The sequence below is a fragment of the Seriola lalandi genome, unplaced genomic scaffold (genome assembly GCF_002814215.2).
Source record: "Seriola lalandi dorsalis isolate HSWRI2012SDOR001 ecotype SW California unplaced genomic scaffold, Sedor1 jcf7180002054293, whole genome shotgun sequence".
Lineage (NCBI taxonomy): Eukaryota > Metazoa > Chordata > Actinopteri > Carangiformes > Carangidae > Seriola > Seriola lalandi.
Genome location: NW_019524846.1, coordinates 82,685 through 108,373, shown reverse-complemented (window position 1 = coordinate 108,373; position 25,689 = coordinate 82,685). Strand labels below are relative to the sequence as shown.

At 40.0% G+C, this 25,689-nt stretch overlaps 2 protein-coding genes across 4 annotated transcripts in view; both read left to right on the top strand.

The window, feature by feature from the left end:
- The window catches only part of rabgap1l (RAB GTPase activating protein 1-like), a 113,574-nt gene that overhangs the window by 24,570 nt on the left and 63,315 nt on the right, over positions 1-25,689 (top strand). For all 3 annotated transcript variants that reach the window (XM_023406019.2, XM_023406017.2, XM_023406018.2), the window contains exons 12-13: positions 3,335-3,428; positions 5,062-5,212. In XM_023406019.2, coding sequence (XP_023261787.1) covers positions 3,335-3,428; positions 5,062-5,212 — 245 coding nt within the window. The remainder of the gene's footprint in view (positions 1-3,334; positions 3,429-5,061; positions 5,213-25,689) is intronic.
- gpr52 (G protein-coupled receptor 52) lies at positions 16,261-24,030 on the top strand. The gene has a single exon (XM_023406022.2). The coding sequence runs from the start codon at positions 18,432-18,434 to the stop codon at positions 19,551-19,553; it is 1,122 nt and encodes a 373-aa protein (XP_023261790.1). The 5' UTR covers positions 16,261-18,431; the 3' UTR covers positions 19,554-24,030.

The following is a 25,689-nucleotide window of genomic DNA, read 5'->3' as shown; positions in this document are numbered from 1 at the left end:
GAATGAGTTTGTCACATCTGTAAGAGACAGGTGTGTGTGTGTGTGTGTGTGTGTGTGTGTGTGTGTGTGTGTGTGTACATTTTCCCTATCCAAGTTTCACAGTGTGTGGAATATTGGTTTGCAGCAGCCAAATCACTTCGAGTGGAGATCTTCCCACCGACAGAAATATTTTAATGAACGCAATATGCATGACATCTACTAAATCACAGTATTATTTATTTTATATAGCCAAATACAAAGAAATAGCCTCGGTGGATAATACACAGGTTAATTAGTCCCACCCACATGGGAAACCGCTAACACTCTAACAGGATACAAAAGCCTCCAGTTTTATGTTATCACAATCAAAACACCGCAGTGGAATATCAACCTCAACCCACATGAAAATGAATGAACAAAATAAAAACCTGGGAAAAAAGCTTTTTTTTTCCTCAAAAAGAAAACTTAACCTTTTTTTTTTTAAAAAGTGTTTTTCTAGGAGAACTCTGGTAGCCAAATTGTTGCTTGACAAATAACCAAGCAGAACTCTCCGAAGTTGCATAATGAAGCCACATTCTTTGAATGGCCGCTTGAGGCTGGCTCCAACAACGAGTCAATCCCCATAGACTCACATGTTAAAATGTCCAACTTAACAGCAGAAACTAACATGTTTACAGCCTGGTTAAAAAAAACGTGACGTCACGGAGGCTACGTCCATCTTTATTTACAGTCTATGCACATAACCAGTTCACGGTTTGATTCCAGCCGAGGACCTTTGTTGCATGTCATGATGATCCTTCCCTCCCTCCCCATGTTTCCTGTCTGCCTATTGACTGTTAACTATCAAATAAAGGCAAAAGACACCAAAAAAAAAGAGAGAGTTTTTCTAACTTGTGACAGCAGCATCTAACAATGGAGGCTCACCTTCATTTTATTGAGTTGCCTTTCACTCCTTTGCCTCTGTCAAGTCTTCTGCTTTTTTCACCTTGAAGCACTAAAATGTATGAACAGAGCGGGAGGCAAAAACCATCCCCCCCAATGTCTAGCTGCCGACTCATCCAAAGTCACGAGTCAGCCGCCAAGGCCGGAGCTGACGGCTTTCAACTGCCATCGTGGGAGCCATTCAGAGGGCTTTTTCTATAACGCCCCTCTCCTCCCCCAGACCTGAAATTGGAGGCGCTCAGGGCCGTGGAGCTGGAGGTCAGCCTCATTGTGTACAGAAATGAATACACTCCCAGTGTAGATGCCACTGCTGCGAACACACACACACACACACACACACACACTCAATTCATGCGGAGGATTTTTCTTTTTTCTTTTTAGAAGCTGTGAATGTGAAAAATAGACCTGAAGCTGAAATTCTTTTTTTTCTTTGCTTTTCCTTTCACAGCATGCTTTTGTAATGGTTGCTTTTTGTGTTTTTTGTTCCCCTTTCTTATAGACATGTGCATGCACACACACAAATACCGTGTGTTCCTATTTTATATATATTTCATACAGTCCATCTGCTCTAAAAATTACAACAGGAACGGTCTTGAATCTGTGTGATATGAAAAGATGAGATAAGAAGTACCCTCCTGTCAATTAAGAGGTGAGGGTTGAAAGTGCAAAGCACACTAAAAAAACAAGTGTGTTAAAGTAGATATCCTCATGATGCTACTAGGGAATTTCTGCTGCTTTAATGTAGACAAAACCAATCCACTAGTGGCTTCAGCATCAGAGAGATCCTATTTGAAAGTAATCCCACAGTGAATGCACAGCCCCTCTCCAGATTAAAAGGTAACAGTAATGGCCTCGTCTTCACAGTTTCTTTCATCACCTGGTAAGTTGGCAGTGGCATTGGACTCACGCTTCCTCGCCACGTGGCCTTAGCCAATCTGAGAACAGAGGCAGCAGCTTTGTGCTGTGTCTGAACCATTTGAAAGGGCTCTTCAAGCATTTATAAAGACCTGAAAAGCTCCTGCTGAGGCTGTGAGGATGTATAGGAGCAGCAGTGCATTGAGCATAGTGGCTGCATGTTCTGGAAGAAAATTTCTTAACTTATATATATTGTTAAGGTCTCAGTAAAGGCTTCAAACACTTTTGAGGAATGTTTGGTTTTGTTGTTGAGATTACACTGAGGCCTAATCACATGCCCTGACATTTTCATTGCCACCACTGTACTTTTTCATGTTTATGTCAGGTAGCGAAAGGAGATTTTAAAGAAATTTGACAAGATGAGACTTATAGACACCCTAAGAGAAAGATCGCTGTACTTCACAAAGCTTTTTAAAATTGTGGAAACACCTACAGCACTTTTACATCTAGGCCATCAGAATGTTGCAACATAATTTATTCAGCCCAGGTTTTCTTTAAAGACGAGGGCAAAAAGAGACGTATTCATTGTAAGATTTTTTTTTTTAATAAATATTCTCAGTCATTTACAATAATACAAAATAATAATAATAGAAAAAGATGAGCCAGTTGTGTTGTGTTTTTGGACTGATTATTCAGCTTACCACAAATCCTCTGAGGTAAAGGAGTAATCAGTTGGTCTCTGTCTCAATATATATACTGTAGACAGATTTTCTTTGCCTTGTGTTTGCTTTATCAACATCCACTTCAATTTAAAACTTAAGGAGAAGATGGATTAACCCTGGAAAAAAAGAGTGTGTGAGTCACTATCCATTGGGTTTTTTTGGACGTAATACATTTCAACATCTGATTGTGTGTATTACGTACAGTACATACACATGTGGTGCTACAGCAGTAATATAAACTACATATTTTGTCGGTGTGTGCTAGACATACTGTGTGAATCTGTGTGTGGACTGTGTGTGTTTGTTCCAGTGGGCGGTCTCTGTGTGGGGATCACTTCATCTCTCCAGCAGCAGAGCAGGCCAGACAGTCAATTAGTGCTCCTGCATCTAAACACAAGTGGTTCGCTCTGCTGATTGCCTCTTGTCTGCCTCACGAACCACCAGACAGAAGAATAGCAATAATGGAAGGTGTAGGCACTGCACAGGCACTCCTGCCTCCATTTGACTGTGTGGCATCAATATTAACAAGTTTTAAAAGTTTCAATCTGGAAACTACAGGTGACCCACACTAGATCTACTGAAACGTGGGAAACATCTTTAAGACCAAACAGCGTGTCCTCTTGTCTTTGAATGTGTACTAAAGCTGTGTAACATTGAAATACAAAGAAAGTACATTCAGTTTTAGACAGTGTTAAAAAAACCTTGTCACCAAGGCGTTGGTCTGAGTACTGTTTTCATGTGGGCAAAGGTTATAGATGTGAGGAAGGAAACATTTATGCAGCATGTCTAAATTCTACATGTCTGTTAATATCTGGGTGTGTTTGTGTTTCCTGCAGATAGTGACAGTGAAATCTCCAGTGGGACTGGAGATGTTTCCAAAGACTGTCCTGAGAAAATCCTTGAGTCCTGGGGAGGAATCCTCAACAGATGGTGAGGCTTCAAAAGAGACAGACAGACTGAGAAATGTGAAAATGACAAAAACATTTAGACTAGATATGGGGACAGACATTTGGAATCTGGAAATAGATCTGAAAACAGGTACACTAAGATAGTAGGAGGAAGTGACAAGTTATAACACAATTTATATACAACTGGATAAAAATAAGAGAAATAGGGAGGTAAAGAGATACAAGGAGAAATGGAGATTTAAAAAAAAAATGACACAGTAGGACGATGGTTTAGATCAGTATGGCAATGAAATATAGACAGGGGGAATGTGCATTCACAGGTATTGTACTTAAACATTGCCACAGAAGACCCGTCATATATAGGTAACAGAGCATCATTAATTTCCAATAGGAAACAGCAAAGATAATAGAAACAGAAAATGGAGTGCAAACTAGTGTAAACATACCATCGGAGTCTGTTCATCTTGTGCAAAAGACAAAATTGATGCTGAAAAGTAAATCAGGTGCACTATGCCTCATACAGACTGTGATTTACAGTGCAGGAGTTTGGTCCTATCCATTGTTGTCGTTTGATTGTTTTATCGTCTCAATTTGTATGGAAAACAGTTCCTTTCAGATATGGTCCTTCATTTATCTGCTATAACACATACTGTCATTATTCTAATGCTTCATGCATATACAACAACCAGGAGTGATACATACCGCTTTAGGTACAGACATTGGCATAATTAACTGAATAAAAGATATTTCTGGCTTTTCATTTGATTTCACAGCCTGTTTTCTTGCTGTTGCATCAGCACAATGAAGTAAAGTAGTTCATTGGGAAATTGCTTTCATATGGCCTCAATAAATGCATTATGATGAGATTTCAAGCATCATTAAAAAGAGCTGACATTGTGTTTTCAAAAGCTGGATATTTTCTCATGTGGGAGAATGCTAACAGCATGACAGCGCTGCAGTTAATACTCTAGACTATAGAATTGTATTTTGTACTGTACTCAATACCATACTCAATAATGTACTTAGAGAGGTGGTAGTACTATAATTAATACTGTAGTTGATAATGCTATCAGTCTGTACATGTCTGACTATTGTACTCAATCCTGTAGTTCATACTGTAATTTTAGTACATGTTAGCAAGGCAATGAACCTAAGCTAGTATAATTGTGTAACTGTGTGCACCAGTACCAGTAGGAATAGAAAACAAGGTGTTCAGTCAGCCCTCCCTACCTGGCCAGAATAGTGAGGGGAAAAAAACTAATCATACTACAGTTAATAACTGTTGTTCTTGAGACAAAATAGTGTTAATGCCAGTGCAACATGTATATGTCATTGTGAGAAGCATGTAACGCTGCACTTAATTCGTCTTTTTGCAGCCACTGCCCAAATGTCACCGTTGCTTTCAAAGAACATAATGAAAAAAACGATCATGAAATATGTCCAGCTGCAGTTCAAATTAATATTTAAAGGGACGGAATTGGATTAAATTAGATTATAAAATAATGCATTTGCTTCTGTTTGTGTATGTGTTTTTGTGTTTTTGTGTGTGTGTGTGTGTGTGTGTGTGTGTGTGTGTGTGTGTGTGTGTGTGTGTGTGTGTGTGTGTGTGTGTGTGTGTGTGTGTGTGTGTGTGTGTGTGTGTGTGTGTATATCAGGCATGCAAACTTGTCCACTCGTCCGAAGGGTCTGCCCTCATTGGTTCGCAGTGGCATTCCTGAGCCGCTCAGAGCTGAAGTCTGGCAGCTGCTGGCCGGTTGCCACGACAACCACGACCTGCTTGAGCATTACCGCATCCTCATCACCAAGGTAAACGCACACACAGATCATTGAGGGACACCTGCGAGTAATTCTACATGTACTTGCTTATCATTTCATTAGTCTAGAATTTGGTCTAGAGTTAGTTGCCGAAGGAGATATGAACCTTTAGCATATACACTATTGTGTGTGTGTGTGTGTGTGTGTGTGTGTGTGTGTGTGTGTGTGTTTACACCATACAGTAGTTGACAATCAAGTCTTGGTTGAGTTTAAGTGGAAAAATGATGAGTGGTGTGAGTGTTGAAAATAAGTTGGGAAACATATTTCCTTATTGGGACGATTGTCTAATAGTACTAACATCACTGATACCGCTATTGCCACTACAGCTGTTTGTCTGAACTATGTGTCATGTTGGAGAACACTCTCTCACTGAGCTGTGACATTTAAATGCATGTGGTACTGTCTCTGGACTATTACAGCTTGTGCTGGCCCTTTGGCCTCCCAGAGAGCGTGCAAGAGTTCAAAATAAATTTTTGGGCTGTATTTTACTATTGGGTGTTCTCTAGGTTATGATCTGCTGCTGACTGTGGCCACTTTCTGTTGTTCATTTAATGTGATCTGGACCAAATTTACTTTGGCTTCTTACCAACGAACCAAGAGCTGCAAGCATGAAGTCACATAGACTTACAAGTAACTCACTGTCATTCTGTATCATCAGCACTATATGGACAGCAAGTCACTTTAGTACTTTACTGAACCTTAATGTGTTTATTGATGTTTCTCTGTTGTGATGATGGTATGTTGAAATACCATCTGAAATTAACCAAATGAAACGTGCGAACACAGCAGAGTTCATTAGAACCAAACCAGACAGGTTAGGTGTGACCACTCCTTAGACCACTTACAAAATAAATGGATTTCAGTTTACAATTCACACATTTTTTCATGTTCTTTTACAACTCTAGAACAACAAAACAATAAACATATCATCCAAAATGGGTGGCCCAGACACCCAAATTGTCACACCCAAAAGTAAGGCATTTTCAAAAGAATAAGTGAGTGAAATTCAACTGTGGGTGTATTAGTCATATAAAGACACTGCTGGTAATTTAAGGACTGCAGTGAAGTATTAAATTTATTGCTTTAATCATCAAATAAATTCAATCAATCAGTCAATCAATAATTATGAGCTGCACTGCATTAGACTACTGCTTTATGCAATTCTGTCACATGGAGACACCTTTGAGTTAGTGGCACAGTGGGTTGCATGATTATGATGGAAATATCTGTGACTACTTGATATATTGATGCTTTGATGGTATAACTGCCTTAGTTTCTTGTTATGTGTTATCTTTTTAGAGATGTCAATGATTTGCCAGTTTTCTATAGTAGAACTAAAATCTCCAAATGAGATTGAGCAGTTGTGTAACCAAGGTCTGTGACCCATCCTTGGATGCCTAGTAAAACATTTGTAAACCAATAAGTAGAGTGACAAAGCCCCACTGGACCAGATAGCAGCAGTGGTAGGAGGAGGTGATATAAACACTCAAAGCAGACAGAGATCCTTGCTTTTATGGATAATACAATAGTCTTTCTCTTTGCTGCACAGAGATGGGTGGAACTACCTGTCTCGATCAATAAGCAGAGAGAGGAGGATAGATAGAAAGAAGAAAAATGGAGAGATGGAAGAATGTGGACCCATAAATATGAGGTTGTAGTCACTGAGGGGAGAATTGGAGAAAAGGAATGTGTGTAAACGTCAAGAGAGCTGGCAGTTTTCTCTCTTTCCCGAGTCACATATTTTTAGTTTTCTTTCACCTGTGGTGTAAATTCCTCTTTTTGTCTTTCTTAATATTTCTGTTTCTCTCACCATCATTAACTCTTAAATTGGGACATTTTTTCTTTTGTACTTCATGCCCCACTTCTCTATCCTTCTTTTCCCTCTCACAGTCCCTCACTTGTTTGTCTTATGTGCCATCTTTCTTCATTGCTTATACTCTTCTTATTCTCTGTCATATGAGCCATGTTTTTCTATGCCTCTCTCTGTCTCCCTCTCTTACATTACATAAGACCAAGCTCATTTATTCTCATTCCACTGGCTTGGCCACGCCCACATACCCTGTCTTACCAGAGTAGTGATGGTATTGATAGGCGGGTGGCCAGGCTATTAATAGCAGCACCAAATGAATGGAATTGAGGGAAGATGGAGGAGGGAGGGGTCGAGGGAAGAGAGGCAAATGACAGCATTGGCGAGGGCGATGTGGAGCTTATTAATGTCTGTTGTCTGGGCTCTGTGACAACGTTAATGCTGATTGAATTCTAAGTGACTGGACTGTCGCCCTTATGGAAGGGGTACTGGTGTCATAATTCAGCACTATGTATCATATGGGGTTTTGGGCAGGCTTTGTGTTGGTGACCAACAACTGATTGTGGTGGTAAACTATGTGTGGTTTCTAGTCCTAAATGTACAGTACATCATCAATACAGATTTCTGTTTTTATTGTGCTTGTCATTTTGAGTTATAGATTCAACAAAAGCCTTATCATGATAGATTGCTTTTCTACAGAAACATGAGGTACAGCATATGTACATGAAACGGACAGTTTTTTGTTATAGCTGCTCCCAAATAGCATTGTTAAGGTCTTAAAAAGTCAGGGGTTTATCTTAATGAAAAGTATTTCACCCTTAGGAATTAATCCTGTGCACTTCTTTTTCTAATATAATCTACTGTAGTTGTCCCATGTTAGTGACACAGAGAATTAGTTTAGATAGAAAATAGAGAAAAGGTTGCAGAATTTCAAACCTAGTGAGGTTTGTATTCTGTGTCTAAGCTCCTGCTAGAATGTGCCATGTTCAAACAAGTGCTATGGATGTGCTTTACTGTGTTCAAGACTTTACGTCCTATTTGTTTGTCATTTTAAATTTGATTCAGATCAGATCTCTTTTTTTGTTCCCCCACGTGATGATTTTGATTCTACAAGTTTTTACACACAAACACACACAGACAGACCCATGCACTTCCCTTGAGTGTCTTAAGTTACCACCACTTGTAATAATGTAACACCTAAACCACTGTTGACCATTGAATTCAGACTCTAGTAGATGGATGTGATACCATAAGATGAGGAGATGCCCTCTCATAATCCATTGACCACATGTAGGCCTATGTATTATTTTCTGAGGTCATAAATCATGTTAGAAGCATCTAAAATGATCTTTTAGTCCAACGTACTCACCATTTAGCAGCATGTGGCCCTTGGCCGGCTAGCTTGATATCATGGATCGCAAGTGTCATGTTCAGTGTTGTACTGCTCTCATTTACAGTCATCGCACACAAAGTCACAAATACACACTCTGTCACACACGCCATGGCCTTAGGGCATCTGGGACAAATTCACAAATAACTCCTTTCTCAGCTGGTGCAGCACTGTGTTTGGGGTCAGGGTTGGGGGGTTTCTAGTGACATTTGAACAACCTTTTCGTCTCCCTAGAGCTGAACAAGCCTAAGGTGTACTGCCATGCTTGAACCCACAGCTTAAAAAAGCTCAGCCAGCTATTTCCAGGCCCGCCTCTCCAAAGACCAGTCTCACTCACAGCACAGCCAGTGTGTTAACAGAGGTCAGGATCTCTCCACAGGTACAACGGCTGTAATCAGAAGCTGGAACAGCAGTTTCACCACAGCAGGCCTTAAGGAGCCTTATACTGTATGAAACTGAAGGTCTTCCAAGGAGATTGTTTTGCAAACGGAATTGATTTCTTTTTTTCCTTTTTACCTTTTCTTTTCAGTCCCTTTATACAACATCCTGCTGCGTTCTCCATGGCTAAACAAATCTGTACCAGTAAGAGGGTTAAAGGATTTGTACCAACTATTAGCACTGGGTATAATTTATATTACATGCATTCTGATTCTAGTTCTTCCAAAAGTACCAAACTGAAACATAATACATGTACTGTATATCAGTGTATACTAACTAAGTAGACAGAAATGCAGTAGGTATAAATATTGCTTTCAGGAATTGATAAATGAAACGAAAAGCATGTTTCTGCATATAGTATTGTAACATCTTTTGTTTGGGTACTGTGGATGTGCAATGGCCTCAAACCCTGTGCTTTGTCCTACTGATGCCTGCTGAATGCTAGTGAGAACATTGTGAACACAAGTTTAAAGAGGTGAACCATTTTTAGCTGTAAACAATTTTAAGTATCTTGTGATTTTCCACTTCTTTCCCAAACTTTGATGGAATTCCTACTCAAGACTTAAACAAGTCCAGTTTTTCATGAATTCTTTACAAAGCATGTAATGAAATCTAAGAGCAAATGAGACCAGGACTGAGAGGTGCTTTACATTTGATGCTGAGTCATATTCAGACCAGGCGCCAGCTTAGCGATGACATTTAACGTCAGTGTACAATCAAAGGTAGCATCAGCCATGCAGCCAGGCTGGAATAATGCTACACCCACGCCTGATAACCCACATACAGATACATGGAGTACAATGTACATAAGATAGGCTGCCATGGTAACTGCAAGGGCTTATGGACTTCACTCTGCTTGAAGTTGTCTCCATGACAATTCTGAGTCTCCTTTCGCCTTTGTCTCTTAACATTCTGCCTTAGTTCATTAAGGATGTGATATTTGGATAATTGGACCATGGATAGGTGGGTAGCTACTTATGAATCCATCCCAAATTTCACCCACTACTTGTACAACCTTTTAGAAACCATTGCACCCACCAACAACATACAACATGTGTACACATGCAGGTAGTTCAAACCAGATGGCTGTGAGAGTCCATTTAGTGAGTTGGAGAGGTGTTTGGGTTTAAGTGTAAGATGGCAATGCGTATCGATGCTTGCAGCAGCATAATATGAACAGCAGAGTCCTTGTTTCCCTGTCAATTAGAATCACTCAAAATCATCTCAATTGATGGCAGCAAAGCAATCCATGTGTTTCTTTATACAATGACATCATAGTATTTGTGCAGTATTATTTCATTTCTATTACACTGGAGGAAATACTCTCTGTTCTGCTAAAGTATAAAATATGAGAAATTTGATATAATGTTATCCACTGTAGTTGCTCTTGTATTGTGTATGTATACACTGACATGCATATCACTATTGAAGCAGAAACATTTAAACTCCAACTTTGGTGATTTTAATGTTTGTTTAACAGACAGACACTGTGGACATGCTTGTAACCCATTGGTGATCAAAGTTAAAAGCAAAGTTGTTTTTCTTATGTTTTCAAACACTTAGGAGGTAGAGTTTTCACCCCTAGCTGAAAATACATGCATGCATGTGTGCACGGATACATAATATGCACATAGATAAACATGACTCCTTTGGCTTAGCTGTGTGCCCTACCACTGGTTTGAGGTCTCCCTTCATTCATGGATAAAATAAAACCCTTTGTGGGTCTAAAGTCTTGTCAATCACAGCATCTCACACAAAGATATTAGCACACACTGACTCCGTACTATTCCATCCTGCTTCATAGTATCTGTCGGGACCAGCTGCATTGCATGGCTACAACACAGCCAAGCAACACCACTTCCATATTCCCCTCCTTACAATATAGGTCTATTCAGAGCACCCCTCCCTTCCCGGTGCTGTGCGTGTCTCCATAATGCAGCCCTCCAGCTCCCATTCACATATCCACAGCAGGAACCCAGTAGGCACCATAAAAGGACACGTTGCCTTTCTTCAACAACGTCATGAAAAATCAATATCTGGAAAGAAAAATCAACAAAAATCTGATCTGGTATTTCTGTAGTCTGATGGTTTTTGATATATCTAAACAAATTAGCGAGATAATAGTAACTATGAGACAGGGTTTAGTATATATGGCACTCACAAGCATGAAGTGTATGTCATTGAAACAGTTAATTTAAAACCTTTTACAAGCTTTTTATTTAATGTTGAGTATTTTCTGTAGATGGAAATGAACATAAAATGCTAAAGCTGTAGGAAAACAATTTTATAAATCAGGATGTTTGTTACAAATGTAACTGCTGCCATACAGTAGTGAATACATACACTATGTGTGTATTAGCATAGCCTCCTAGCCATTCTGACATTGATATGACAGTTCGGATTAAGAAGATCCACCCTACAGCGTCTTCTTTGGTCACAACACTTCTGTGTCTCACTCCTCATACTGACTGTAGCCTCACAGTTAGAGTCGTGCTCTGTTCCTTCCTCTTCCTCACTGCAGAGTTGCACTAGCTTGTATATCCATTAAGAACAACATCATGAACATTTTCATACAGGTGTCGAGTGAATTTTAGACAAGATCTACACAGAAAGAAGAATAAGAGGGAAGAAGTAATGCAATTAATTTGAAGTTTAGGCAGCGGTAAAAAAAACTACTGTGGTTTGGAAGAAACAAACATTTAGCATAATCAGCAACATAGTCCTGTATACCCATGAACATACACTGGTGACACATACATAATACAGGACAAAAGGCAATTAACAAACAAAGCATTTTATGATTCTCTATGAGATATGTATTGCCTATGTGTTAGTGGTAGGAATGCATACGCAGAATGCAACCTTGACCTGTATCTTATACAGTGACATTTATTAAGCAAATATCAATTTGTCATTCTTGTTTTCCTTTGACAAAAACTTAATTTCAATTGAAAATACAGACTTATTGTTTACATTTAGTCTTCACAGATGAGTACAAGATGCACATTACATCCTGACCTACATGGTGCAAGGACAATAGGAGCTACAGAATAATGAATATAAATATCTTAACCTGAGCGGTCAGAAAGGTCTTCACCACCATGTGGTGTGAGATTAAATGAAGATGATGGATGGTGATTTCAGTAGGCAGCGTGTCTTTGACCTTTAGCTCTCTTTACCATGCAACTGCAGCAATCCCAGTGTATGCAGTGTACATGGTGACATAGTGCTGGCGGTGAAAATGGTAGAACATTTTTCTGTTAAGGGACATACATTTATCACATTCCTCAGAACTTTTACTTCCAAAAACATCATCACAACTTGTTCAATTTAAAAACATTTTTTGACAGATTTAAATCTGTCTTACGCAACTAACTTCACACTGTCTACAACTGCACCGAGAGGTGACTGCAAAATTTGAACTTCAAAATCCAGAGATAGAATTTCAGTTAAGTGCACACACTATACAGTTTTTTTTTTTTTCTTTTGCTTTTTTTCCTCAAGCCCGCTGCTAGTCTGTGGCGCTTTATACTCCAGGATACCAAAGAGCCAAGAGAGGCAGACTGTCTAACAGTCTGGCTTTCATTGGATTGAGTGCTTAAATCATCACATTGTCTACATGGAAACCAGTGCCAATCTTTGGCAAATAGTGTCAACCTATGACATCTCAATATTCAGTGCAGTGTTTAAGACAGACAAGTAAAATGCATTAAATGCAATGACTACTAATGTTGTCAGTGCTTCAGATTCTTTTTCTTCAGTGCCTTCAACCAGGTAACTGAATCTGAACAAAGCTTGGCCCACTCTTGATAAATAGAAATGTTGGCCTCATCCTGCTAAGCAAGTTTAGTGTTGGTCTATTGATGGTGCTAGCTGAACGTTGGTATCCAGGTAGTGCACCAGTACTAATCTGCCCCACTAACCACCTATCCCTCCATATTGGGATTGGAGCCACAGTACAGAAGCCTCTACATTTACATTTTATATTTGGACAAATGTGTTGGGGTTGATTTTATGACAAATCCAAACATTTTACTTTTAATGCAAATTACATTAAATTAATTGATAACTAACCTTTCAAACATCAGGTTGCAAGCCAGTCAGTGTGAAGCACCTGCATTCACACAACAAAGCGCAGTAAATGGAGACATCTTCAGAATACTGTAACAGTCTGATGAGGTCCAGTTGGTTGCAGAGTGGCATCAGTGAGGGTGCTACTGAAATTAGTGGAGATAAACTCATAAGAGTGAGGGGCACAGACTGCATCCTGCAGGTATAGTACCCTTTGCCATTGCATGCCATGCTTGTACCCCAATTTAATCTTAGTTATATTACAAGTAGAAGAATTAGCAATTCCCAAATATTTGTGAAGCATAACAAAATGCTGAATCATTATCCAATATTGTCAAGAATGTGAAATCCATTAGGCCACAGCTGAGTAGACAATACTTGTATCTGTATCCTGGTCCTGGTTGTGTAATAACCTGGAAATTGGGTCAGCAGTGTGAACTTGTTTAACAGCATCTGAAATCTTATTTGTACGGACAGGACATACATTCATGTTTTTGGATTATCCCAGAGTGTGAAGTTTGTCATTTGTTTCATTTTTTTTTTTTTTTTAAGTATATTTTTTGGGCTTTTGTGCCTTTATTGGACAGGATAGTAGAGAGAGACAGGAAATGGGGAGGCAGAGAGAGGGGGAATGACATGCAGCAAGGGCCGTCCGATGCGGGACTCAAACCGGGGCCAACTGCAGCGAGGACTGTAGCCTCTACACATGGGGCGCCTGCTTAGACCACTACGCCACACGACGCCCCTTGTTTCATTTTTATTGATTGATTTAGCGCTATATGATGATTGTACTTTACTTTACTTTACTCACTTAATGACTTACTAACCTTGTCCTTGTAAAAGTGTCCTTGAATGACACAGTGAACCCCCTACCTCCTTATTCACTGTACTGTTAGTTGCTCTTGGTGAGCTTATCAGCTGAACACCTATAATGTAGATGTAAACTCCCTGCTTATGCCAACACATTGTTGTTGAGACTGGAATCAGCAGGAACCCAGGGGTGGAGGAGGGTGGGATGCTGGGAGGCAGTGAAAGGTGAATCAGCTTCCACCTTTGTTTCCAAGTGGCCCTGCTGGCTTTGTTTTGGAGCAGAATGAATTATTAACGGTGGCCTTCTGGTCGTGTTTTTCATCAGTGTCCACCTCCAAAGGTAAAGAGCACTGTGCTGAGAGATCTCCATTGACTGGCTTCTTCCACAGTGACAACACAACTTCCATATTCTTCACTTTGTCTGATTTTATTTTTAGTACCCCTCTCTTTCTGACCCATCTCTCTTTTTTTTTCCATTTAACAGTTTCTCTGAATGACCAAATTAACCAACACAGGTGCAGAAGAATATCTGGTCTCCATGACAATTAAAGAGCCATCCTTCTGTATGGCAGGCTTATTTTTCTGCAGTTCAAAATCACTTTGTATGAAACACACTGCGTTAAACCTTAAAGGCATATTTCACTAAGTAGGCTATTGTGACATTTTGACCTCATATGCATCAGTTAACAGACAGTAAACTTCTAACATATTGGTCAGTTATATCACTGCCTTGCTGCTTTTATCTTGATAAAGAAATGACCAAATTCTAATACTGGTAACAATTTACCAAATACTGTTATAAAATACATGTTATGTTATCTGTGTTCTACATTTCCATTACCTTACCTTATTGGAATCAGAAATTACTTGCCAATATAATATAATGTAATAATATAATAATATATTTTATATATATTATAATAATATAATAATGTAGTAATATTTATTATATTGGCATGTTTACTGAAGTGAGACAATACTTTTGTCCTACAAATGGAAAAAAACGGCTCATATATGATGTAAACATTATTCAAAAGTTGTAGATAAAGAGTGTCTATTATTTTGCTAAATGTCATGATCCTAATCTAATTCTTATTGTCTTATTGTTGACAAACTGGAAAAACTATACAAAAAAAGGAGTCTAAAGTTCAAGTATCCTTTATTCTGAATATTAAAAAATTCTAGCAGGCCACCTCCATATTTCAAGTCAACAAGTCTGTGTAAGGTATTTTCACAGTCTTGAATGATTTGTCATAAAGAGATAATGTGTCAAAAAATTGGGTTGGCTGCATGCCACCTTTTTCTTGTGTAATATCATTACATTGTATTACATCTTCCGGAAGGACACTCATTCAGGCCTGGGTTCAGCCATTGTCTGTGAATGGCTTTTCCCCAGGAAGGCACATTCCCTCACTGTTGTTCAGCTAACATGTTTGATTTAGCTATGATGGTTTGATGTGTGACTGACCAAACACCAGAATTAGACAGATTTTTTTTATTGAAATGGTATATCTTCGGTTGTCCATCTGTTGCAAGTATACCTTGTAGTCTGAAAGGATATATTCAAAATTGCTATAAAGGATCGCCTAGTGCATCTTTAAATGTTCACTTAAGCAACAGTGCTTCCTCACTGACACATCAGTTCAGCCCCCGCATTGTCTTCTGCTTGTTGTTGAGTCTATATAGTGTAAAACCCCACCGCCTTTTCCAAATAATCACAGCACTCTAGTCTTCCTGGAAGAGGACAGGTGCAGTGCTGTTTACCATAGTAGCCATTTTCCATCTAAGTTGGAGCCAGCCACTCCTCGTTGACTTTAATAGGCTCAGATTGTCAAAAAAAAAGAAAACAATAATGTTAACAAATTTGCACTGAATTTTCTTCTTCTTTTTTTTTTTTTTGCAAGATTCTCCTTCCCAGACATGATGCTTGACAGTTTGTTTCCGTCCACCTTTCTGCTGAGCCAGTTTAGCTGTCACTTGATCCTCTTTATCATCTGTTGGCCAGAGGATGCTCCCAACTGGCCGAAAAGCCTGGCAACTGTAACATAGGGGCAAGCATAACTCTGCTAATCTGTTGGTTAAATAAAGAATAAAAATATATCCAGACAAACCTGGAGCCTGACTGGATAAGGGAGAGGACATATTTTATCAGGATTAGCTGTCCAAGATGTTCCCTGGGATTATGGAGATAGAGTGCCATCAGGTACGCATGATACATTAATGTATTTAAGAGAGTGGTAGGCTTAGGCTGATGACCACTGACACTAACAGGCATTTTCTTTCCCTTTTCCACCAAAGTAGAGAGAGTATGTGTGACTCATAAGTCTGTCATGAAATGTAGATTTTGTTATTATTTGCTGTGATACTTATGCTAACATGCTGAGGCTATGTGGATGTTTGGAGAAGGGAGACTGAGCGGAAGAAGTGGGACTGTAAGGGGAGGGGGAAGTAAGATGGGGGAAGGAGGGGGTGGGGTGTGGGAGGGAGAGGGGGGCTTTAGTTAATAGAAAATAGACTGTGAGAGATAAGTAATATGTAAATAGGAAATGTATCCAAATTTACCCCTGGGAGAGAGGCAGTGTGAGAGACAGAATAATGTGGCAGGGAGCCTCAGGTGCAGCTGGGAGGGGAGGAGGCGGGGCAATGAGCGAGAGGCTAAGAGAGAGAGAGAAAGAAAAAGAGGGAGGGCTTGTGTGTGTGTGTGTGTGTGTGTGTGTGTGTGTGTGTGTGTGTGTGTGTGTGTGTGTGTGTGTGTGGAAAGAGAGAGAGACTGAGTGTGCAAGCTAGAGAGATTGTGTGGAGAGGGAGGGAGGGAAGTGTAAGCCAGTCACAGCATCTCTCCTTCTCACTGCACCAGGGCTGAGGGAGTCTTCGTCCCCTCGCTTCCCTCGCTGCAGATTTAACTCATTTCCATCAGCGCAGTCACCTTTTTTTTTTCCCTTGCTTTTTACTTGCTGCTTTTGACAGATGCATTGCATTCATCTCTTTCTGTGTGCCAGGATCTAAGGATTTATTTAATAAAAAGGTTGGTTGTCCTGTTTAATGGAATCAAAAGGGGGACGTTTGCAGAGGACATTGCTTAAGACTGGGACTCCGACTGAGACTTCGTCTTTTCTTTATACTGCTAGAGTGGATTCCCCTTTTGTTGCGCTGCCAGTGTTTTGTTCACGGCAACAGACATACTGAGAGAGGAGTAAAAAAACAAGGCTATAGGATCCCATACCTCAAGAACTACACTTGGAAGGACGAAGACAAGTTAGAAAATCTGTGGTTGCATTAGGCACTTGAGGAGAAGGTGCTAAGCTTCTCCCTGCCTGTACTTCAGAATGTCACAACAAAATTGCAAATAACAAGTTTATGGGATAAATGCGTGGATTGCCGATTGATCCTCACACCCCTCTCTGCAAGTGTCTGCCACAGGATTGCTGAGGAGCCGAAGTGAGAGGAGCGCTGAGTTATTCAGCTGGCCTCTCATTGCTCCTGGAGAGTCCTATCACCTGCCTGCATTGGAAATTGACATTCATTGCTTTCATCAGCTACTGGACTTTTACAAATGTCCTTATTTTGCAACTTGCAGTCCAGAACACTGAGAGGCAAGTTTGCACACACGGATTTAAACTTCAAATTACTTTAATGGCAGAACTCATCCAGATAATTTTGACGTGCTTGGTTGTTACCTCATTCTGCCTGGGGATGCCTTGTAAACACATTTTCCCCCCAGCGCCATGTGTGTTGAGAGAGCTGTGACATTATCTCCTGCGGAGATCCCCATGTTGTTCTAGCCTGTGTCTGTGTTTTGATTCAGACAATAGCTGGGCATACATGGGCTCCAGACACTGACCAGAGGACCACCAAAATAAGGGAAGCCTGCTGTTACATAGTAAACACACTAGCACCCATGGCACAGAGAAACTTTGGATTGTACTGAAGGGTTGATTCACAGAGATGGATGTAATTATACACAAAGAGAGACTCCTAAGAAGCTTTTTCCCCCTAAGCAATAGTTGCCTAAAATGTATTTTTTGAAAGGTAACTACAATCAATAAATTTCATTCGATCTTTTGTCTGAAATAGCCATATGCTGATTACTTATTTGATCTCCTTTGATGATCTGTCAAGAGAGGAGAGCATGGTACTTTGCTTCATACTTTAACCTCTTTCTATGGTTTCCTCCCTTGCATCCTCTGTGCTATCTGCCCTTGTGAGGACAGTTTATGCCGTCAGCTTCCCGATGGCAACCCTCATTAGAATCAGGAGATGAGGCCACAGACTGGCAGGCAAAGCAGCAGGGAAACTCACCTTTGGGATAGATGCCGGCCACAGCTCTAATGCTACCCTGCCTTAGGTTTACTGAAGGAATACAGCTTTTTTTTCCTCTACTCCTGACTGTTACCCACCCACTACCTTCACTAACCATGAGTGACTGGAAAAGGAGAGCTGAACGGGTTGTCCTACTCTCCCAGAGGCTATATTGATTTTCCTCAAGTCAGTGTTCATTTGATTGAGACCCAGCTATGTGAGAGTAAGGTGAAAGAGAGTGAGTGTGCTAGAGAGAGTATTGAGATCCGTTAACTGAGGGAGGTTGCAGACGCCCAATAACGAGCGGGCGGGAGTAGGCCGTTCTCCAGTTTCAGGCCAGCTGCCTTATGGGTGGCTAACCACAAACCTGACCCACCTGGATAGCACCCAGAACAATGAACCAGTCTGAACTGACAACGGACCCGTTGCTCACTGCCAACAGCAGCCATGGAGACTTCTTTCCTGGAAGGGCCTCCAATCATTCCTGCCCCTTGGGCTGGGGGCTGAACGAAGGCCTAGAGGCTTGCGTCTTGGAGACTGCTGTCATTGTACTTCTTACAGTTCTCATAATTGCAGGGAACCTGACGGTGATCTTTGTGTTCCACTGTGCCCCTCTACTACATCACTACACCACCAGCTACTTCATCCAGACCATGGCCTACGCTGATCTGCTGGTGGGTCTTAGTTGCCTGGTGCCCACCCTCTCTCTGCTCCACTACCCAGCAGGTGTCCAGGAGCCCATCACATGCCAGGTCTTCAGCTATGTCATCTCTGTACTGAAGAGTGTTTCAATGGCCTGCTTGGCCTGTATCAGTGTGGACCGCTACCTGGCCATAACTAAACCACTATCTTACAACCAGCTGGTGACGCCATGCCGGCTACGAGGCTGCATCACCCTCATCTGTGTGTACTCTAGCCTGGTTTTCTTACCCTCCTTCTTTGGGTGGGGTAAGCCAGGATATCATGGGGATATTTTTGAGTGGTGCGCTCACTCTTGGCCCACCTCTGCCCTCTTTACAGGCTTTGTAGTGTGCCTACTCTATGCACCTGCTGCACTCGTGGTCTGTTTTACCTATTACCATATCTTTCGGATTTGCCAGCAGCACAATAGGGAGATCAGTGAACGGAGGGCACGTTTCCCTAGCCAGGAGATGGAGGCTGGTGAGGGGGGTGGCAGCGGTGGGCATCAGGGAGGGCATGGACCGGATCGGCGCTATGCGATGGTACTCTTCCGCATCACCAGCGTTTTCTATATGCTTTGGCTGCCCTACATAATCTACTTCCTGCTGGAGAGCTCCCATGTGCTGGATAGTCCTGCCCTTTCCTTCATCACCACCTGGCTGGCCATTAGCAACAGCTTTTGCAACTGTGTCATCTACAGCCTATCTAATAGTGTGTTCCGCCTGGGCATGCGTAGGCTCTCACAGACGATTTGCTCCTTCAGCCACTGTGCGGCTGATGACAGGGATTTTGCAGAGCCTAAACCAAGGAAAAGGGCAAACTCATGCTCCATTTGAAGGGATGACTTCTACGGGATGAGGATACTTCTGGAATCTATCAATGGGAAACATGAATCTTAAATTGGCAGGGCTTAACTAAACAGAAAACACCTTCTGTTATAACAGCCTGTCAGCTGACACCAGTGACTTTTCCTTGGTCACAATAAACCATAGTTTATTGTATTAGTTTTCAAGGAGATGGGTGCAGTGTTTAAACAGAGTTGATGAGTTTGGCACTCTGTGATGGCTTTCATTCTATGCTATGTGGCATAGATGTGGATCACATAGAAAGTAGTCTCCCCCTGGCTCTCTTAGCCTTTACATCTTACATACATTAGATACAACAGGTATGTCATTGGCCAGGTTAGACCTAGTGAGAAGACAAAAATGTTAATTCCAAAAGATTCACAAATATTTCCTCACACATCAAACGTGACCACTATATATCAGGCCTGTTAAATTTTCCTAGTGTTTGTAAATTCGATTGACCTTCTACTGGATGTCTCCGTACTTTCTGTGACTGTCATTAGCAGATACAAGATAACTTATACTTAATTGTGCTCACAAACCTGTTTAAAGATTGTAAAAGGATATTTGACTTTTTAAACTGTATAAACACACAAAGTGACAATGATTACAGCCATTATGCTGCTGAAAAAATAACAGATGGTATATGGCCTTGACTGTTTACCTGAGAAAAGGGAGCAGTGTTGTTCTGCTAAAGTATTTAGTTTTGAGTCTTTAAACATGATGTTGGTAGGTGAACAGGAGAAAGATGCAAGAAAAATAGTCATGATGTATCGGTTTGTTGAAATTGAATAAAGCTGTTTACTCAGACTTTCTGCTAAACATGGTACACAATCTAACAGTGCACAATGATCTTAAACAGTAAAGTGTCCAATACTGCACCTCGTAGATAGTTATGCAAAACATACTGCTATATGACAGCATTAGACCAAGGACTGTAAAACTATCTAAACAAGTAAGAGGAATGTTGAAACCTTTACATGAAGTTAGAAGCCCCAAAACAGTCAAATTTTCAACACATTTAACACATTGCCTACTGCAGTATTGTGACCTGTATCAGACTTTTAACAGATGACATGTTGCTTACAAATTTACCTATTTAAATATCAGCTGATTTTGCTCAGTCACCAATTGAGTGGTGTACCCTACTAAAAAGCACCTTATTTCCAGTATTCAGATCAAGGATGTATCATACTTTAGCCTGGTTGGACACTACGGCCCTCTGTATCAAGGGCAGAGTGATGCTCTCAGCGGATAACTACCCAGCACAGTGGATTTTCCCCAAGTTACCCCCTAGTGTTTATGAAATAGCCCATCAGCCCCAGGATTCCCACTGTTGGTGTGGCTTTCCTGATATGGCTGTGTCAGGAGTATTCTGTTAACAGTTTGATACATGAATGCTCATGATGGCCATTTCTAACTAGCAAATAAATATTACATCCCTTTTCCCCTGTGTATGGAGGGCCATCTATACTGGATAGTGAACAGAAAACAGAAATAGCAATTTTATTTTATTTTATTATCTAATATTTATTAAACATTTTGATTTGTAAATTTGCCTGTGTCACATACAGGTAAGGAAAGTGATAAGAGGCAGCAGTGTTGACCTGAAGATGTAGCCTGGTGCTTTGCATCAGTGACACAGTCTTTGTTTAAGATGATAGTGGATTTTATTTCCTAGCAGCGGTGAACAGGGGCTCAGGTTAATGTGATCTGATCCGTCTGGATGTTGCTGTGAAGTTAAAACTTAACTGATCTGAAATTACATGCGTAGTTGTGATAAAGGTTTAAGGCTATCAGTAGCTAATATTTTATTATTTGATGAACTACAGGCCAGACAGTGTTAATTATTTCTAATTTATCCCCATTTCTTTCATTTGTATCAGTTTCATAACTGATAGACATCAAAAGTTACAGGCTCGAATTTCTTACAGACTTCTCAATGCCTTTGTGAATAAACACAGTGTTAAGTGTGCACTCTTCACAGTCAAACCTAACTGGGAATCACACATTAAATTTAGGGAAAAATAACATTGAATTGGTAGTGGGACTTGTTGAAAATGTATTACCTTTTTGTCATGACATTTGTGCCCAAGCAAGAAATGACTGTGCTGGGTGTTAGGACTCCTTGATGAATTGTTTGTGAGCTGCTTATTGAAGATGGGTAGTTATCTTCACTCTGCTAAAAGACAGCATCTTTGTTCTTGGACTGTGCCCTCCCAGCTTGGAGACTGTTTCCCAATTTGGGCCTTTTGATAGACAAAGAGCAGATTATGTGTGCTGCTAAAGCAACCTGCAGACTGCCTTTGGATTTGATTATCACCTTTTGCTACAGCACAGTAGTATAGTCATTCCAGTCAATTTACCTTGTACATTCCCTTGATCATAGGATCAGTGTCAAAACGTAACTCATTTCACAAGAATACAGCCACGTACTATGGCCAATGATTTATGCTGATTTCCCTCTTTGCTCATGTAGTATTGTTGGTCATCTGTGGTTTAGGCCTTGCTTGTAGTGTATATTTGTCCATGCTAGAAACCAAGTGACACAGCAAAACCAGCCCCTTGATGTTGTAAGTGTTGTTCCATTCTATGCTGCTTAACAGTACCCTGTGAAAATCATTTTAAAGCTGCATTAAGTGATTTTTTGACCACTAGGGGCAGAAAGACTCCAGGCCTTTTGCTTATTATATTTTAGATATACGTTAGCAAGCAATTTGCCACTTACACATCCAGCAGAAACAGAGCTATATGAGCATTCCAGTAGAGTCTTTCTGGTCACCTTATGAATGTAAGTAAATATTGTTTTTAAGCCAAGGTTTGGTAAACCAACAACAGAAAAATATCTGTCTTTTGGGTTATTTACATGCTCTACTTTCTTCACCAGCCACTTGTTTACTTCAGCTCTTTGCAGTTTTGCATGAGGTATGCAGGCAATCTACAGTCAACCTGAAATAGTCATGTTCTGGGAGTGGCTGCCCACGGTTTATACTGTATGTGCCTGCATTGTTTTGGTTTCGTAGGTTCAGATAACTGGGATAACCAAATCAGTGAGGTAAAAGCAGCTGTGTAAAGCTGCTGAATGGGGTGTTGATTCTCAGAGAGATTATCAGCATTCATCACCCTTTAACATAATCAGGAGTTATTTGATTCAGTGTCAATATAAAAAAAATATTGCTTTATGCAGCTTTAATGCATTACAGATTGTTCTGTATACGTGCCTAAAGATGTATTTTGTAGGAAAAGTTTAAAAAAAAAAAAAAACATGTTGAGAAGTAATTACCGTTACATGGACATGCTGCACTTTTTAAAAACTTTTTCCAGCTACATGAACATAACCTGTGTCCATGTACATGTCTGAAGGTACATTGTCATTTTATTTAATTTTCCATGACAAGTTCAAAGGGGTTTCCACTTTACCAAGAATGGGTCAAGTCATTCATTAATCACAATCGATCTGACTCCTACCTTCATGTGGATATGTGTTCTACTATCTGACGTCAAAATCATATCTGTAAGATAAGAGAAGACAGCAGGTTTTTGTCTTGTGAATTCCCTTCTGTAGTCATATGACCTAACATATATGAGGAATACCAACAGGGAAAACACAGCATAGCCGTGTCAAATATTAGACTTATAATTATTTTTTTATTTTGATAGTTTGTGTTTTTTGTGCTCCTTTGGAGCATAGTGCAGTGAGGTAGTAGATGAAATTTATAGGATCTGAATTAGTGCTGTATTATCTTCACAATGTGGTGACAAACAACAACACAACAACATATAAGACAGGAGAAAAACAAAATTATGTAATGACCTAAAATAAAATAGCTCAGTTGTTACCATGTAATGTAAAAGTTGGAATATTCCATTAAAGTGGAGATTGCAGTATTTGGTCAGATGTAAGTTGCACAAATATTCATTCCTGTGGTGGGCTTTTTAGTAGCAGGTTATATAAAATGCGTGTTTTGGCTCAGGGTTTCAAAACTCCAAGAGCCGTTGAATGAATATTTAAAAAATAAATTTATGTGTCTGTATTACACTGACCAAACTGAAGTGTTAGAAAATCAAAACTGTTATCTTGTTCAAACAGGTTGTCTTACTTTCAAGTGCATTGATAGGGGCTTTTAGTTAAGAGGGTTAGGTAAACAGTTTCATTACAGGTTAATATGTATTTATTTATTAAATTATGTTTAAACCTTTACACAATATACTGTATATGAGTATACTGTATGTAAAGTGTGTGTATCTGTTTTTAATATGCTGTACAGCCAAAAAAAGATATCAGACAAAAATTCTGACAAAGGTATGGCGCATCCATTTGTGTTAAAACCACTAGGCTGCTGATGTTTTGAGTAGGAGGCAGAGTGTGTTAAATTACACAGTATCTATTTTTTTATTTTAAAACTTTGTCAAAGGCTATGGTTTTGCTGTTGCTGCCAACCCAATAAAGGTGAAAATAGTAGACATTCACATTTGTGTAGTTGATTTTGTAAAATATGTGTGTTTCTGTAGCGACAAGTCACCATTTAGCTAGCTTTCTTTCATAACCAGTAGAACTCCACAGGGTCACTGTTATATCTCATATACTTGGCACCAATTTTAAGACAATGAAAGAAGATGGAGATATGGGGTTGTGACTGCGAAGCTGCCAGTTTGATTACCTATACTGGGTGGGATCGATGCAGCTACTAACGTCTGCCTCGACAAATATTGTTAAGGTACCTTTGAGCAAGATGGTTGGATATTGAGAGTTATTTTCAAAATGTAGTGAATGTGTAAGAATCACTGAAGTAAGATAAGTGTGTCTGTGTGTGTATTAATAATGTAAACCTGTTGATAGGTGAAATGTCTTTTGTTTTGTCTTCTATCCAATGAGCAAATCAAATATTTAAGCCATATCCTGTATCCGTTTTAAGTTCTGCCTCTGAGGGTTGCTCCAGAAAGATAGCATCACTGAGTACTTTGCAACAAATATGGAAACAAACAAAGCAAAGATTTAATTTTCAGGTTTTGGTGTCTTCATTTTCCTCTGAGCCAGCACATGGCTGATCAGGTGGCATTTGCTAGGTAACAACTCTGCAGCAGAGTAGCCTTTCCTTTACTGCAACTGGGAGTTAATGAACACCGTCATACTTTCTCTTGGTGTGAACAGTATCCTCATTATAGAGCTTGATCCCTTGTTCTTGTTCTTAAATTGGCCTTTGAAATTCATACACTCAACCTTTAGACTGCGGGCGAGCTTTGAAACAGCTCTAAGCCTGCTTTCTTTCCCCTGCAGTTTACTGGAGAGATGAATAAGAGGAGATGGAAGGGGGTGCTGGAAGACGATTGAAAGTAAGAACAGCAGATCATGAAGAGGAACTGGGTGGAGAGAGAAAAGATAGAAACATAGGTGAAATGGTTAAGTCTTAAGGGGAAGTGTAGGTAAGAAGAGGAGGAGGGTTGGGGAAGGAAAAGGGCAAAGCAGCAAGAGAGAAAGGATGAAAATTAGGAGGATAGAAGCAGTTTCAAAAATGAACGATTATTAAAATTAGGTGTTTATGGCAGTATTTGCATACACAAATAACATTAGCACTACAAAATGAAGAAATGACATATACGACATTTTGTATTTTTACAGTTCTTAGTAGCCATGTACATTGCCATAAAGACTGCATGTATAACTATCTCATCACAAGAGAGCCGTTCTTTAAAAAAAAAAAAAAAAAAAGAAATGTCTACAGCGTAAAGCTTGAAGAACTATTTTAATATTTCAGTTTTGACTCCTTTTTGTTGTGTTTGTGTAGATCCAGTGTGTTTAATTTTCATGCCAGCAAAGACCTTTTTGGATGCTTCACCAGTCTTTTTTCTTACGTTTGATATGTAGTTTTGGAATGAAAATCTGTATTTGTTCCTCCTACCAGAAAGCACTGGATCCACTTACAATTATTCAGACAAACCCAGAGCAACATCCCGGTCCAGGCCTCCTCAATATTCATAGCCGACACTATATCAGGAATTCCCTTTTATTTCCACAAATGGCAGCACTCGCCTCACTTCCTCTTTCCCTTTCCATCCTGCCACTCTCCTCCTCCTCCTCTTTCCGTCCTGATTGAGAAAGGACCACCTGACCCTCTTTTGAGGTGGG

Coding starts and splice junctions, on each gene's coding strand:
- gpr52 (XM_023406022.2), top strand. CDS start 18,432: ATGAACCAGTCTGAACTGACAACGGACCCGTTGCTCACTGCCAACAGC.